At 31.5% G+C, this 17,877-nt stretch overlaps 1 protein-coding gene across 3 annotated transcripts in view; it reads left to right on the top strand.

The window, feature by feature from the left end:
- LOC144552881 (G-type lectin S-receptor-like serine/threonine-protein kinase B120) overlaps window positions 1-17,877 on the top strand; it is a 39,320-nt gene that overhangs the window by 4,953 nt on the left and 16,490 nt on the right. Inside the window, exons 8-10 of one of the 3 annotated variants that reach the window (XM_078300908.1) lie at window positions 164-401; window positions 721-871; window positions 1,507-2,081. The exons of the other annotated variants lie outside the window; for them this stretch is intronic. Of the exons in view, the coding sequence (XP_078157034.1) occupies window positions 164-401; window positions 721-871; window positions 1,507-1,812 (695 nt within the window). The 3' untranslated portion in view covers window positions 1,813-2,081. Of the gene's footprint in view, window positions 1-163; window positions 402-720; window positions 872-1,506; window positions 2,082-17,877 lie in introns of those variants that run through there. 3 annotated transcript variants of the gene reach the window in all.

Here is a 17,877-nt window from a genome sequence, read left to right as displayed (position 1 = left end):
TATCATGAGACATGTATTATAGGTATCTTACAACAGAAATTTACCCGTACCAGCTGAGTACTCATAAACTGGCTTACTCTTTCTTGATGTTTCTCTGTATTGTTTTTGACATAAAGAATCTTATACTAAGAATGAAAAATATAATCTGTTCTATTTTTCATAGATCCTTCGAAGAAGGGATTATTAGATTGGAAAACAAGATTCAACATAATAGAAGGGATTGCTAGAGGGCTCCTATACCTCCACCGGGATTCAAGGTTACGTGTAGTACACCGTGATTTGAAGGCTAGCAACATTTTGTTAGACAAGGATATGGAACCAAAGATATCTGACTTTGGCATGGCACGCATTTTTGGTGGAGACCAAAATCAAGAGAGTACTAATCGGGTTGTTGGCACATTGTAAGTAAAATGCTTTAGATCAACTATACTGATTAAACATTAGCAATTCTAGATTGTAGAACCAATTCGGATCATCAAATACACTGAATTGCAGTATATGAGTTGGTTACCTAGTTCTATGCTGTACCGCACTGGCATACTGGCACATCTGAAATCAGCCAAGGTAAATTTGAAATCTTTTGTTTGTTCCCATGCTATAGGTTTCAGCCTAATGCGTTTATCATCCAAAAATATTAATTAGGGTTTGCTCTGTACCCTCTAGAAATGCTTACTTGGTGTTTTCCCCAAATGCTTATTCGGATTTATGTTGGGTTGATAGGGGTTACATGTCGCCTGAGTACGCAATGGAAGGCATCTTCTCAGTGAAATCAGATGTCTATAGCTTCGGGATTCTACTTTTGGAGATAATAATTGGGGAAAGGAATAGCAGCTTCCATAATAAGGATGATTACCTAAATATTGTTGGATATGTAAGCTAATTCTCAATTATGTTTTACCTTTAAATTTTGCAAAGGAAAAAAATTAACAAATGGGAAAAATATAACAAGTAGAATTAGGGTGTTCTTAAGCTCATCAAAAAATTTAGTGAGTTTAACTCTAAAATTTATCGGATTGACTTCAAACGGTGAATCCAAGCTATTGGAACCGATCGACTTCACGATTGATTCGTTTATATGCAATGTTTTTAAATTTTCAAATTAATTTTGTATAAAGTCAAGTGTGTCAAAATATTTTCAAGAAAATAAATTTTATTAAAATTAACTTATAAACTTTTTTTTACCACTTGACTTTATACTAAATTGATTCAAAAATTTAGAAACTTTGTTTGTAAATGCAACACTCCTGAAGTGGATTGAACTAAAAAATTAATTTTCTGAATCCAATCCGATATATTTTGGAGATAACCTCACCAAGAGGCTTGGTGAGCCCTGGTTCTACTCAAATATGACATCACTAAAAATTAGAATGAAAATAAATATACAAGCGGTTCGGATTGCAACCAATTGATTACCAAATCACCAATTTGGAGTTGTCATTTTAGTTTCAATTTCAAAAGCCAAACAGAACCTGAACTGTATTTCTAAATTAAGTTTCTTATGCACAGGCTTATATATTGTGGTATGAGGAAAAAGCTTCTGACCTTATCGACCCCACAATAAAAGAAACATGTTCTATTCCTGAGGTACTCAGATGCATCCAGGTGGCTCTGTTGTGTGTACAAGATCACGCACATGATCGGCCTGAGATGCCATTAGTGATAAAAATTATAACAAGTGAAAACCCAAGCTTGCCGCTACCGAGACGGCCCAACTTCACGCTCGGTTATTCTTCTAAGAACAATAGCATGAACAACAGGGGCAATTCAATGTCATCATCTGATGTAACTATAACAAGGCTTCAAGGAAGGTAACCAAGGGCATAATGGTAAAATTAATTGGCTAACACAATGCCTTATAGTTTATAATATCTAAAACATGCAGCTTGCATTATACATACTACCACAGGAAAATATGTTTTATGTTGTTTTGTATAGAGAATGATGTGTAATTAGTAATATTATATTCCCATTAGTGAGAAATTAAGAAATCATTTGGTTTTTTTGTAGCCATAATAGTATCAGTGTCTGTACATGTAGGGCCCCATGTAAAGCCAGATATTTTTTATTATTACAAAGAAAAACTGAATGATAATTATCAAATGACTGTATACCAGTATGGCGCGAGTTTCAATTTAGCACGAACAGCTCCACTAAAAAATGTATTCTGAAGTAACTCAGATTTTGAATTTGGATCCGAATTGATAGAAACCCTAGTTTGTTTTATTTTATTATTTGTTGAATAGTATGCTAATTAGCTGAAGCTTAACCATGGCCCATAAAAGCACAATTTGCAGCTTGAACTTGTTTCAGTTTGGGCCCGAAACGAAGCAAATCAGCCATATCAAACGGTAACTTGTGCTTTAAAATTCGTGCTAATTTCTAAGATTCAGAAGAAACAAATTTCTATAAGCATTTAAAATTTTGAAAGGCCGTAATCGTCACGTCGTAATCTGTACTGTGTAGCTCAGCATTTAAAGGCCTATTGGAATGTGTGAGAATAACTGATATTTCGTGTCAATTTTTGAGCCCAAACTTTTTTTTTTCTATTTATTGGCAAAAGAAACCTTGAGAGATCCGATGTTATTCTAATACCGGCCATTTTTATTAATAACCCAAAAAAAAAAGTTTTTTACAAAAAATAACCTTAAAATCTGATTTTTTTCAAATATAACCAAACCGCCAGGGTTGCTGGCGGTCCACTTCTATAGCGGACCGCCACGATCCCTGGCGGTCCACTATTTTTTTTTTTTTTAGAGATCTGATTTTTTCTTAATAAATTCATTTGTGAAGTTTTAGTTTTTTTTTTTTTAGGGTATTTGGGGTATTTGTCAAAAAATTAAGGACTTGGCCTTTATTAAAATTTTAAATTTCAAGTTCTGACAGCTTGGGCGGTCCACTAGGGACCAGACCGCCAGTATCCCTGGCGGTCCGCTAGCTGTCTTATAAGCACGCTTTCTCTCTCTCTCCAGCACACAGTCTCATTTGTTAAACTACAGAGAAGAAAGAGAGAGCGATTTTGGCGATTTTGAAGCGATTTTAGGCGATTTAGAGGCGATTGCTACAGGTATTTTATTTTTTATTTAATTATTTTCTGTTTAATTTTTAATTAATAATTATTATACCCGCAGTATGTAAATACTATAAATTAGTCTTTAATTAATATTATAATTAACTTTTAAATTGCAAAAAATAATGAATCTATTATACTGTAATTAAATACCTTGTAGTCACGTGATGGCGGTATGCCGAGTGAGAAACTTCTGCGAGGATCACTATGTCGCTGACATGTATTGTACCGATTACCTTGCTTCTACTTGGGGTGGATCTTTCCATTCTTATCCTAACCAGCATGAGTGGCCTGCGTATGTCGGTGATAGAATACTCCCTTCAGAAGGATGGATAAGGAAGGGGAGGAGGAGACACAAACGTGCTATAATGACCATGGACGAGATGGGTGGTAGGAGGCCATCGGAAAATCAGGCTCGCCGTTCCATTTCTGACAGGCGCAGGGCAGGTATGTAGCATTTTCCGGAATTAATTTATGATTTTATTATATTAATAATTGAATTCTGTTGTTATGTTCAGATGCCATAAACGAACACAATGAAAGAGAAAATGAGAGAATTGTTGCTGAAGCAACTGGTAGAACACAACCACCTCTTGCGACCCAATCATCTAGTAGCCAAGGGTCTACAAGTACTACTGCTCCTGCAGCTGACACCAGAAAATCTTCTCGTCTATTGGGTCTATTCCGACGTCGTGAAAGATGAACTTATTATTTTGCTTAGGTGAACTAAGTTATGAATATTTGTGAACTTCAGTTGTATCGTTGAACTTTAATTGTATTTGTGAACTTATTATTCCGACGTCGTGAAAGATACGTTGTAATTTCAGAAGACCATTTCGATGTAAAGCAGAAAAAACATAAAAACCAACATGAAATATAAAATAAAACTGCAATCATAATAAAGAGCTACAGTCCAAAATACATCATAAAAAAACTGCAATCATAATAAATACATCATAAAAAAATTGTATATGTATATATGTATGTGTATATGTATGTATGTATATATGTATGTATGTATGTATGTATGTATGTATGTATGTATGTATGTATGTATGTATGTATGTATGTATGTATGTATGTATGTATGTATGTATATATGTATATATTATACATATATTATAAAAACCGAAAAAAAAAAAGACCAACAAGCTGTCTGAACTTGAAATTTAAAATTTTAATAAATGCCAAGTCCTTAATTTTTTGACAAATACCCCAAATACCCTAAACAAAAAAAAACTAAAACTTCACAAATGAAAATATTAAGAAAAAATCAGATCTCTACAAAAAAATAAAAAATAGTGGACCGCCAGGGATCGTGGCGGTCCGCTATAGAAGTGGACCGCCAGCAACCCTGGCGGTTTGGTTATATTTGAAAAAAATCAGATTTTGAGGTTATTTTTGTAAAAAACTTTTTTTTTTGGGTTATTAATAAAAATGGCCGTTCTAATACGAACTATAATTTGATCGATCTTATGAAATTATTTCGAAATGATGTTTTGATGGCATCATCAATCAATATAAAAATCCTGTAATTGTCGGAAAAGTCCTAAATATATATTCATTTTCATTATTTAATTTTGATTTCGTATTGGACGTCTCTAATTTTTCCAACAAAAAGGAAAAGAAAAAGGTCTGGTATCTTATCATTCAAAAAATGATTTTGAGTAAAGATCTCAAACTATCTATAATTAACTAAAAAAGATTGTAAAAAATTATAAAACACGTCTTATAAATTAATATGAAGTATTTGTGGGAACCTAGAATAATGTGTATTAAATGATTTTGGATTTGAGTCTTTTTTAATGAATAAAATTTCTAATAATTTAGTAAGTATAGCGTATGATCAACGAAATTATCGATATAGTATACATTATCTAGCTTCAAATGGACTTCTTTTAATATATAATTTAAAAGTTGTAATTGAGAAGAATAAAGTAATTGGATTTCAATGGTTTGGATTCGTTGTTTGAAGCCGATTCGATATACTTTTTGAGTTGTGCTCACCAAGAGGATTTGGTAAGTACAACTCAAAAAGTATATCGAATTGGCTTCAAACGACGAATCCAAACCATTGAAATCCAAGTACTTCATGAGTGATGCATGTACATACAAATTTTTTGAAGTTTCGAATTAATTTTTTTTTTTTTGATTGAAAACCCGTAGGTAGTTTCGAATTAATTTGCTACAAGGTCAACCGTTGAAATCCAAGTACTTCATGATTTCAACGGTTTGGATTCGTCGTTTGAAGCCAATTCGATATATTTTTTGAGTTGTACTCACCAAACCCTCTTAGTGAACACATCACACTAGTGTGGAAAAAATGGCACGGCGGAGCCGGCTCCGTCACGAAACGGCAGGCTACGGCACGGCACGTGTTACTGTTCGGTGCCGTAACCACCCCTTGACATTTTGGTCACGGCACGTAATCACACGAGTCACATGTAATTAGGACCATTAGGTCTTAATTAAATGGTGAATCTTGAAGACACTAACTTAAAGTATGAAAAAATAGTTAAACGTGACTAGTTACGTTTGGACACGACATGCAAGTCACGACATGATTCACATGCTGTGACCACCCCTTAACATTTTGGTCATGGCACGGCACAGCATGGGTCGCTGTTCACTTAGTCACGGCACGATATCAAAATCACAACGTGTTAATCATGACACGGCACATTTTTTCCACTCTACATCACACCCTAGCTTTGCTCTAGGCATTATTTATGAAGAAATAAATCTGCTACGATCCTAAGGAATTGCAGGGTCCTAAGATTTTAAAATCCAACCTTTTATTTTTTGAGTTGTACGAATCTCTGTAAAAGTGTTTTGTATGCAGGAATCTCAAAATAAATAAAAGGTTGGATTTGAAATCGTAGGACTTACAATCCCTTTCTGATAGCAGCTGATTTATTTCCTTATTTATAGACCAAAAGATTGTCGCAAACAATATGTACATTTTTTTTAATTTTTTTAATTTTAAAATTAGCATTCTTCCTGTTTGGTTCTCTCACTTCCTTTTTGAATTTTTGAGATCAGAGAAAAATTAAACAAGCCAGCGCTTTAAATGGGCTCTGTTTTTGTATTAACACTGTCCTTTAAATGGCCTATTTCTGAATTATAGCCTAGTCTAGTACGACCGGCCTAAAATTTGACCTACCCAAGTTTGACCAAAAACTAAAATCAGTAATTCCTTGACAAAAATTTCAAATTTAAGATGAGTAAAAAAAAAAAAATCCTGACAGATCTGTGTGAACAGTTTAATTATACATTAAGTCTTTAATTATGTACATGTTAAACGGTAAAGAGACAGAACGGTGTGTGAGCAACATAATTCAGTGACACGTGTCACGTCATAATTGGCTAAAAAAGTTTGAGAAAATACATGGCCGGTGGCTGTTGATGAGTCCGGATCACATTAACTCAAATTTTGAATTTAAATGTGTAATGTCGGATTAATCTGACCTGAGGTGAAATGTATGAACTTTTTAAATATTCGTGCTAAAGCAGATTCCGAATGAAAATTAATTGAGTGTCTATTTTGAATACAGGGAGGTTCACTTTAAGATCCATGTCGGATCAAAACCGAAGATTCAGATCTCATTCTACAATGGATCTGAATTCGGTGGCTGTTAGCATTGTCAATATTGTCCATAACACGGTATAATTGAAAGTTGGCAAATGAAATTTGGATCGACGGATAGAATGAGATATAAAAAAATATGACTCATGTCCCATGCCAAGGTTTTTTATGAAAGAAAATGTGCCGTGCCAAGTTAATAAGACAAATTTGACAACAACAATCCTCCAAACTAATTAATTTTAACATTATTTGCATGCTTTGATGTACAACCTCTTAAGTCTTTAAAGATGGCGACTACACGCCAAATTCTTTCATCATTCGTACTCTTCCTCATTTCTTTTATGACAAATATTAATTAATTTTACTATATTGACATTGACAAGGTGGTAGACCCTAATATATATTTCGACATGAATAATAGATATTTTTTTTATGAATGTATATTATTAACCCTATTTAACAGGCATAAATAAAAATCTAGCTTTCCAAATTTCAATATTCATATAACTCTCCATCCGATTTTTGAACTTCCAATTTTTCACACTAACAATATTACATCTAGTCATGAAACAATTGTTTATGTTAATTTTTTTTTTTAATATATAGAAAGATGAAAATCTAGTCTACTAATTTTCACGACTTTTTACATGAAGGGTGTTGTCCTTTACCACCAGTCCAAAATCTAATTCTTGTGATTTTTAAATTATTGAACATGCATAAATTTTGAATGTCAATATCATTCACTATTGATTTGGCTAATTGTACTTTTGTAAATCCTTAATTTGTTCCTTTCAGGAGCGCGCTAAAATACATATATGTCAATCTCAAAGACAATCGTTTATGTCTATGTCAAAGAGTTGAATGGAAAATACGCTAAATATATATATATATAGAGAGATAGGCTAATATGCTTTCGGTAGCATATGGGTTGAAATACACACGGTCCAAATTTGAAATTTGAAATTTCAAAATCCAAAAAGTCAATCTGAACCGTTCATCTTGTTCTCCATATTAATATGTGCTTGGAGACCAAATTTTACATTTTTCTGAATTTTTTTACTATTTATGAAGTATTTTACAAAATCGTTGATCCAACAGTGGCTGCACAAAATAGTAAAACTGTTGGATTAGCGATTTTCAAAGTGGCTTAATAAATAGTAAAAAAATTCAGAAAAATGTAAAATTTGGTCTCCAAGCACATATTAATATAGAGAATAAGATGAACGGTTCGGATCGACCGTTTGAATTTTAAAATTTAAAATTTGGACCGTGTGTATTTCGGCCCATATGCTACCGAAAGCACATTAGCCTATCTCTCTCTCTCTCTCTCTCTCTATATATATATAGAGAGAGAGAGATGGGTTACGGTGAGTTGCGAAGTAAAACACGTTTATACTCCACGCAATATCTTCATTTTAAAAATTCAAAATGTCGATCTGAACCGCTCAACATGATTTCCATAATAAAATATGCTTGAAAACTAAATTTTACATTTTTTGAAATCTTTTTACTATTTATTAAGCCACTTTGAAAATCTGAAAATCGGGATGAACAGTAAAAATTTCTGGACCACTTGATCGGCGATTTTCAAAGTGGCTTAATAAAAGTAAAAAAATTCCAAAAAGTGTAAATTTGGTCTCCAAGCACATTTCAATATGGAGATCATGTTGAGCGGTTCGGATCGACATTTTAAACTTTAAAATCGCAAAATATGAGTATGAAGTAAAATAGTCACTTTACTTCGCAACTCATCTTAGCCCATCTCATATATATATATATGAGATGAGCTATGGTGCATTGCAATGCATAGGCACCCTTGTGCATTGGATCGTAAATCATCGAATCAAAGTCCAAATGACCGATCCAAACCGTTCATCTTGTTCTCCATATTAATATGTACTTGGAGACCAAATTTTACATTTTTTTTAAATTTTTTTACTATTTATTAAGCCACTTTGAAAATTGCCGATCCAGTGGTCCAGAAATTTTTACTGTTTTTTTACTGTTCACCCGGATTTGCAGATTTTCAATAAATATAAAAAACTAGTAAAAAAATTTCAAAAAATGTAAAATTTGGTCTCCAAGCACATATTAATATGGAGAACAAGATGAACGGTTTGGATCGGTCATTTAGACTTTGAATCGATGATTTATGGTCCAATACACAAGGGTACCTATGCATTGCAATGCATCATAGCCCGTCGCATATATATATATTCAGATAAAACAAAAACGAGTAATAGTAGCATATAATCCGGGTCCAATATATACTAGTATATGCATTCGACTTGACTTGTACTACAAGTGACAATTAGTAGAGATTGACCACGAGTACCTTGCATTGTTAAAAAAATTGATGATCAAATGAAAATAATATAATGACATTCAATTGAAAAATAATTAAATAAATTTACCGTGCATCTCGTGTGTGTGTGTGTGTGTGTGTGATGGAGCTATGTGATTTCATGTGATTACATGTGACAGCTCCAATTAGCTAGTTGATGCGTGGTAAAAAGTAAAAAATCTAACAAAATATGAAAAATATATTCAAGCATTCACGATTTTTATATTTATTTATTTTTGTAAAAAGTTGAAGCAAATAATGGGAAAAAATTAATTATTTTTCACTATTTTTTTTTTAGTTTCATATAATAAAACATTGATTCTAAAAAAATTACTACGTCCTCCATTTTTTTTATTCTCTAACATATCAAACAAGCCTTCCGAAGAAATTTTCAGCATAAATGAGATTAAATTTGCTCCATACTTTATCAGGAGTAAAGCTAGAGTGTGATGTGCTCATCAAGAAGGTTTTGTGAGCACAACTTCAAAAGTTCATCGGATTGACTCCATACGCTGAATTCAAACCGTTGAAATCCATGTACTTCATGAGTGATGCATATACAATTTTATAATTTGCTACACGGTCAAGCGGTCAAAGAAATAAATATTTTATAAGTTAATTTATAAGTTATTTTATATATTCAATTTTTATTATTTTTTTGACCGCTTGACCTTGTAGCAGATAAACTTGAAACTTTCAAAATTTTGCATGTATATGCATCACTCATAAAGTACATGGATTTCGACGGGTTTGATTCGACATTTGACATCGATCCGATATACTTTTGGAGTTGTGCTCACCAAACTCTCTTGGTGAGCACATCACACCATAGCTTTACTCCTTTATTAGAACTTATGTTATTCAAATTTAGAAGTTAATTAAACTTCTAAAAATCACCAACAACGTATAGAGATATTGACAATGTTGTTTTGATTTTATGCAGCGAACATATCATAACAGCGTGTATCCGCAACAGAAATCTCCTTGATTAATTAATTTGGAAATATTTTTCGTCTACTAATTACAAAAAAAAAAAAAAAAATCATTTGAAATAGGAACTTATGTTTTCTTTCTAACTAAAAAAATATTTCATATCTTGGTGGATTAGATATAAGTTAATAATTTTCTAAAAGATAATGTCCAGTTGGAAAAACAGTGAAAGCGGTACAAATTGTACGTTTGGATGCACTCTATAATAGCTACTATTTGAGAATAGTGATTTTTGGAAGAGTGTGAAAATAATGTTGATGTGGTGCTATTCGGAATAGCAAAAATATTGTTTGGATTGAACATTTAGAATAGCGATGGAGGGATTGAACATTTGAGAGAGCACCAATTGCTATTCCGACTTTTTGTAGGAATAGCGGAACAGCGCTATTCTCGCTGTTCCAAATAACAATTGAGTATGTTTGAATGGATCAAAACAGCGCTATTCTCGCTATTCTCACTATTCTCAGTACATCCAAACATAGCTAATATTATAAAACTCGACAAGGCAGTTTGTCCAATGAGTTTGGTACAGCTGGGGGAAACCGGGCCTCCTAAAGGAAAATCATGACTTGCTATCATCATTAATTGCAACAAATTAATTAAAATTAGAAGTCGTGCATAACGTGGTAGGTACACTTTGTATACTTGGTAATTGCAATAATTATATTATTTGTTTTCCATCTTCTAGAGAAATCTAGCTCTTTCTAAATTTAATGCTTCACATAAAATAATATAATTTTTATCACTAAATTAAAGACTTATATATTCTTAAGTATTTATATTAGTTATTAATTATTGACAAGAAGAACAATAACACCTCAAATTTCTAATAATACTTTCTGGGAAAAACATGAAGGGACGCATTGACAACTAACCTAGTTGTTAATCAATTATAATAAAGGAAGCAACTGATATTAAGTTCATTAAAATTCAAAATAAGTTTATAAATATTTTCTTTATTATTTACATTGAGTTTGTATCGTTTTACATAATATCTCTATCTTTTATATGTTTTGATTTTTGTTGCTGTGATTATCAACTATATTCATTGTCAATATAATTTATTCTATAAATATATACTAAAAAGTCTTAAAATAATTAATTAAAAAGTAATACAATAATTTAATTTACCTACTCCACAATACTCATGGTCAGCAATTTTTAAATTAAAATTATTCAACATTTATTTTCAATGATCTTGAAGAAATGAAGCACACAATTTCTCACAATAATGCCATCTAACTAGCAGACCCACTTATCATAAATCGATTAAATATTTTGATTTTGATTAGAAAACGATGTGGAGGACCATAGATCTCGACTTTAATATTATGTGGGCACAAGTACGAGTTTGTTAGGTAATTAATTAAATTCCAAATTCAATCTTTAAGAATCTTTAAGAGAGATTGCAGAATCCTGCTATCGGTCCATAATTGCAGCAGATTTTTATCCATATTATTAGAGATGTGGTAGGAGTATTTAAAAATATTTACTGATATGACTAACAGATTGCGAACTGCTAAAAATTAATCAATTAAAGCTGCCACATGTCCAGAAGTATGCAAGAAAATTTTCAGAGATAAACACAAACTTATTCCCGATTTTCAAAATTAAGAATAGTCAACTACCTACTCCAAATTTAATATCTGCCCCACGAGATATTACAAAAAAATAGATAGGATAATAAGCATACATAAATATAGAACATCAATCTCATTCAACTATTGATTTGGCTAATACTTTTTTGAAACATTTGTACCTGACAGGTCAGGTACTAAGGTGGTGTGCGCTAAATACATACTTGTCCATGTCAAAGACAATGGCTTTATAGATTTCATGTCAAAGAGTTGAATTCAAGATACGCCAAGGGATAATAAATTAAAGTCACACGCAATCAAAAATTCAAAGTTGAAAGCAATCATAAAATTAGACACTTTTGAAGAAAATTTGGATGAATATATTGACAGAGCAGTATTTTCTTCTTTCAGCGCAGACAATAAAGTAAAAACAGTGTTGCATATGACTCGTGCGCTGCATGAAGCAAAATCTCCTTTGTCAATACCATATTACCATGACCCAATAAAATTTGGAGAGCGACTATTCCTAGTCCAGCGCAGGAGAGGAGAAACCTCGAAGAAACAGAAACAATAACACGTGTTATAAATTATAATTGAGAAAAGTGCATTATTTTATAGGGATGAGAGTGGGGCCCACATGGAGGCTGGAGCAGTTGGTTTAAAATTCCTGGTCAAATTTAAATTTGACAACTTTTCTCAGGTCCAATTGAGACGCGAGTCAAAGGTAATGCGGCAGGCGTTACCAAGACTTAATTGTGCTTAAAAAATAAAATGCATTTTCTTTTTGTCGGGAAATGCTGCTACACATTTTTTTTTTGTGTGTGAGAGAATGTAAATTTATACTTTCAATGAAATGAATATAAATTTGTGGGTGTTGACTTAGGAAGTTAGGTTGCTTAAGATTTTTTTTTTATTCGAGTTCTGTAAGATCCATAATTAATTTGATTTTAACAGAAATTTGATGATAAATTAAAAACACTATTTATAGTGGGAGAGGACAGCGCGAATTTATTTCAAAGAAAGGAAAAACAATAAGAATATATAGAGATTATGAAAGACAACCGACAATTTAATCAAAAAAAAAAAAATCAAAAAAAAGAAAGACAACCGCCAAAATTTGTCCATATGTGAAGAATTAATTGGTGAGACAGCCACTTTCTCGTTTGTATTATTTCACAAAAACAAAAACAAAAACAAAATCCCGTTTTGTATGCGTGTTGACAAACTAATTAAGCTGCTAGTTAACCTATTTTTCAATATTTTGTACTTATGAAAGAACGCTTAATAGTTATTTAATTTTAGCATTTTAATCCGTCTTCCTAACTAATATTACTATTTATAATTTCAAAAAAAATATCTTCGATACATATGACGGAACTAGAAAATTTAGATAGAAAATTAAAAAATAAAATATAAAAATGTATAATATGCGGGTAAGTTTGAACTCAAATTCTCTCACAATCACAATGATCAACTTTAACTATTAGAATGGAAGCAAACATTCAATATTTTAAAAGTGTTTAATCTATATAAAAATTAAAAAGAAGAAAATTAAATTAAATTTTAATATACATAATTAAAAAAAATTAAAATAATAAGATGATTTAACATTTTTTGGAGTACACTAAGATCCGTTCCTATCTCTCCACGTCATGAGCATTTGCCCAATATTCTCTGTCCATATGAATGTTTATCTTTTTTTTTTTTTTTTTGATAAAAGGCAGAATGCCCGTTTCATGTTAATGAAACCAAAATAGTTAAGTTACAAAAGCATATAGTTCCTGGCTATTTTCCTAGGAGACTGCACCACAGATGTGCCAGCCCAACAACAAGGATATAATACCAGTGGAAATCAAAACAGCAAAATGGCTCCAAACGTTCAAAAACAAGCACAAAAGTTATAACTAAGCTGCTCACATAAGGGCTGGTATTTAAAATTAAAGGTAATAGAGGCATCTTGTAAGTCATGATTCTAGACATACGTCAGATCTTCCTGGGGTTGCACAGCAACCATGGCCGTATCAGGAGGGAGGGCTTGCAGAGGTATGGCATCCAGGGTATCAGTAATCCAAAGAGCAGCAGCTTCCTTAACCTGTGTATCAGTATTACCCACTAGTGGAGAACATACAATTAGTGTCGCCTTAAAAAACCGACACTAATATTTTAGTATCGGTCGTTTACAAAAAAACGACACTAATAATATTAGTGTCGGCTATTTATATGTAGGCGACACTAATAACTGAGAATTAGTGTCGGCTGTTTATAAAAATGCGACACTAATGTATTAGTGTCGGCTATTTATAAACAACCGACACTAATACTTAACAATTAGTGTCGGCTATTTATAAACAGCCGACGCTAATTCTCAGTTATTAGTGTCGCCTATTTATAAACAACCGACACTAAAGCTAAAAAAATTTCATTTTAAGTCCCGCGCACCTCTTTCAAACGCACGCCTAGGGTTTAAAACATAGCCTTCACTTCGCTTCACGCTTCTCTCCGATCTGATCTTCTCAAACCTAGCCGCTTCTTCTAGGCGAATACCAGAAGATGTGATGCAATATGGTCCTGCGCATGCTTCACGAAAAGGGGCGTAACTTTTGATCCGTCCGTCGGATCGGACTGAAATTTTGACAGGAACTCCACAGCCCAAAACTGAAATTTTGCCATTTTGCGGGCTCAGATTCGTGATCCGAGTCTTCCTTCATGGACTTTTGGACCTTTCTTTATAATTTTAGAGTTTTTAGGGTATTTTATCTATCTTTTATGTATTTTCTGTTTTAGGGTTTGTATTTAAACAGACGTCATGTCTTTTATGTATTTTCTGTTTTAGGGTTTGCACAAACCATTTATAAGAATAACAATAAATGAGCAATTTAGATGATATTTTATTTAGTGAGTGTTATTTGTAAATTATGATGAATTATTTGATATCTTTGTTTTATATATAGTTCAGCAAAAATATATGAGCATTCCAAAACAAAAAATTTCATTTTTAGAATTTTCTATGATTTATAGTGAATTTTTGAATTTTTTTTTTTTTTTTTTTTTAAAAAACATTAGTGTCGGCTATTTACAAAGTATTAGTATCAGCTCGATTAGTGTCGCCTAATGTCCGACACTAATTCCAAGTTCTCCACTAGTGACCTGTCCAATATTCAACCAACAAAATAATGAGAAAAATAATACTGCGTGCAGTTTTAGGTGTTGACTTATTAAAACACACCTCATTCCGGTGTTTCCAGATAGTCCAACACAAGGCACTATAAACCATTAAGAAACCAGTTTGTTCTTCCTTTGGAAGGCCAAGGACAAAGGTAATAATGTCTGGACATGTGTTCCATTGATGCAAATAATTTTGACTTTTCCCTAGCCAAAATCAAACTTGTTGGATGAGAGGGCATTTGAGGAACATATGATCTCGGGTCTCTATAGCACAACAAAAGAAACATTGTGTATTTCCTGACCACCTTCTATGTCTTAATCTGGATTTGGTCAGTATTTTATTATTACTTAACAACCACATAAAAATCTTAATTTTGGGGGGAATTGACAACTTCCACCAGAGATGAGGGAAAGGTGTCATAATACCACAGAAATTAAGAACAGTATACAGAGATCTAGTGGTAAACTTCCCTTGAGGACCCCATCTCCAACAGGGTTTATGAATGTTTATCTTTACTCTTAGATCTTTATATTTATACTGTTAAATATTTATAAATTTATTGTTAGATGTTTATTCCTTCAGTATAAAATATGCTTATACTTTCATCCTACACAATCACTTGATGGTGATTATACTAAACGTACAGACATAGCTTATATTAATTGAACATATATTTATACTAAAATAATATATACTTATATAAATAGACAGATGTATATATTAAAACAAGAAATATTTTTATTAATATAACAAATGTTTATACTAATAAATATTACATACTAAAAGAATATGTGTTTATACTAAATAGACATATATTTATTCTGACAAGGGAAGTGTTATACAAACAGTAAGTTACAGAACTGGTATTCATCCCAAAAAAAACAGAGTTTATATTTTAAAAAAGTCAGATGCTTATACTAATGTATAAATATTTTGTACATTAATTAATATAGTAATTATATCTTTTACATTAATTACGGTCTAACAAAAATCTTCTAAAAAGTAAGATATAAAGAGTAAAATTTCAAGAAAAATTTAAAAAGAAAAAGATAGAAGAAAGACAAACAAAACATATCTCTAAAAAAGGAAAGAAGGAGGAATAAATATATATATATTTTTTTTTTAAAAAGGTGAAAGAACTAGTCGGTAAAAAAAAAAAGTGCTGGATTAAAAGTGTGTGGGAGACGGTTTTAAAAAGAAACATATATATTCTTTTTATACTTGTACTTATTTTCCATTATTATTCTACAACTAGCAATAGACTTGCAATTGGAACTTCTTCTAGAAGATACCTACCTTATTTAAAATATCTGATAGCACAATGCTGATGTATTTACATAATTAATTTTATTTTAGTTGTGGTTTCATAAATATATATATTTGGGGCTTGACTTCTCAAGACCATTGTCTTACATATACTGTGTTTGCTTGTTGGTAAAATAGATTAAACCTCATTTTCTAAAGCACCTGAAATAAATACATTAAATGTACCTCAGTGTATGGATTTATTAAAAAGTCTATGTCAAATGCTCGTTAATAAAATAAACAATGTTTTGTTAAAAACGAGGATATATATGGTGGCCAATTGATCAGATTTTTAGTATTCTTATTTTAATATATATACACAAATATTCACAAATAAGTTGCTTATATACTTGAGAATAGAAACTCATATATGTATTGTTCATGTCATATCCGAGGGGTGACAAAACAAAATTTGAAACGTGGGAATTATTAACGAATTTTTGCTACCTTGAAAGTAGAAAAAAATCACCTTTATTATTATTATTTTGTTTGTTTTAAATAAAATAATAGGTTTTAAAAATTCATCGCTTTCACAAAAAAAATATAGAGAAAAAAAATCACTTTTATAAAATTAAAACTTTCAAAAACCATGCATTTTCCTGTTAGAGAGAACAAAATATAACAATAAAATTACCATTCATTATTTGTTTTTTTTTATATAGGTACAAACTAAATCAACTAAAATATGTGAAATCTACTTTCTATAGAGTTTGTGATCATTAAAATCAAGGTTTTTGATGAAGAAGATATGACATGAACAAGAAACACTGTGGATCCCAGAAAATAATTATTCGATTAATATTTCACGGCCAACTAATCGTTTAAATTTACAAAATACCTTCCACTAACAATGACTAATCGGTCATTTTTTATTTAATTGAGACGCTTATTGTTGAACTGGAAGGTAATATATTTGGAATTCAGTGTTTGTCACGAAAGACTATTTGTAATCTTCATTTCATTCTAGAAAAAACAGTAAAAATATAACGATGGCCACAAAAAAAAAGGGGGAACGACGACAACTTGTCTTTGCCAATGTCGATCGTGAAGTAGTTTGCTGTTCCAATCAAAGAACCGTCTTAGATAACACCTATCTTTAACACTTTTAACCTAACCATCTTTTTTTATATTCATATTGACTTCTCTTAATCAAACTTTATCAAGCTTATGGATGATTGGATTCAATTTAATGCATGATCAGTCAAATCTCTTAATTAATTAGGAGAACAAAATTACATATATATATGGAAAACTCTTCTTGTTCCCTTCCTCGGTTCTCTTGTATATTCCATCCATATATACTTATATATTACATCTACTGGATAGGGATGAAAACGGAGCGGATAATATTGTTATTTGTATGTAATTTTCTAAGTATTTTATTTGATATAATTTGTAAGACATACATTAGTTAAATTTAATCATTCATATATATAATTGAGTAAATTTGTAAGTTCAAGACCTTATTTACAAGATTAATACGAAGAATCAAAGATAGATTCAAGACCTTCAATATTACAATATTAATATGAGAAGAATCAAGATTCATGAAGATTTTTTTTTGGTTTAAAAGGTCTTAGAGACCCAGTTTCATTAAAAAAACGAAACATACACTGTCTGACAGAAACAACACAGAGTAGCAAAGACAAAACATAGTTGATCTCACATATACCTAATATATATCCCAGTTGGGCAATTGCAGAAAAATCAAAGATACTTAACCCAATGCTATTCCTCATATATAGAAGAGGATACACTCAAAGGACCCCAAAGTTCAATCTAGAAAATTCGATTGCGGCCCCTAGAACTTTGCTGCATCAAATGTAAAACGGGCATCAGTGT

Source organism: Carex rostrata, chromosome 4 (genome assembly GCF_964058835.1).
Source record: "Carex rostrata chromosome 4, lpCarRost1.2, whole genome shotgun sequence".
Lineage (NCBI taxonomy): Eukaryota > Viridiplantae > Streptophyta > Magnoliopsida > Poales > Cyperaceae > Carex > Carex rostrata.
Note: the sequence above shows the minus strand (reverse complement) of the source record. Positions and strands in the feature narration are given on the sequence as shown.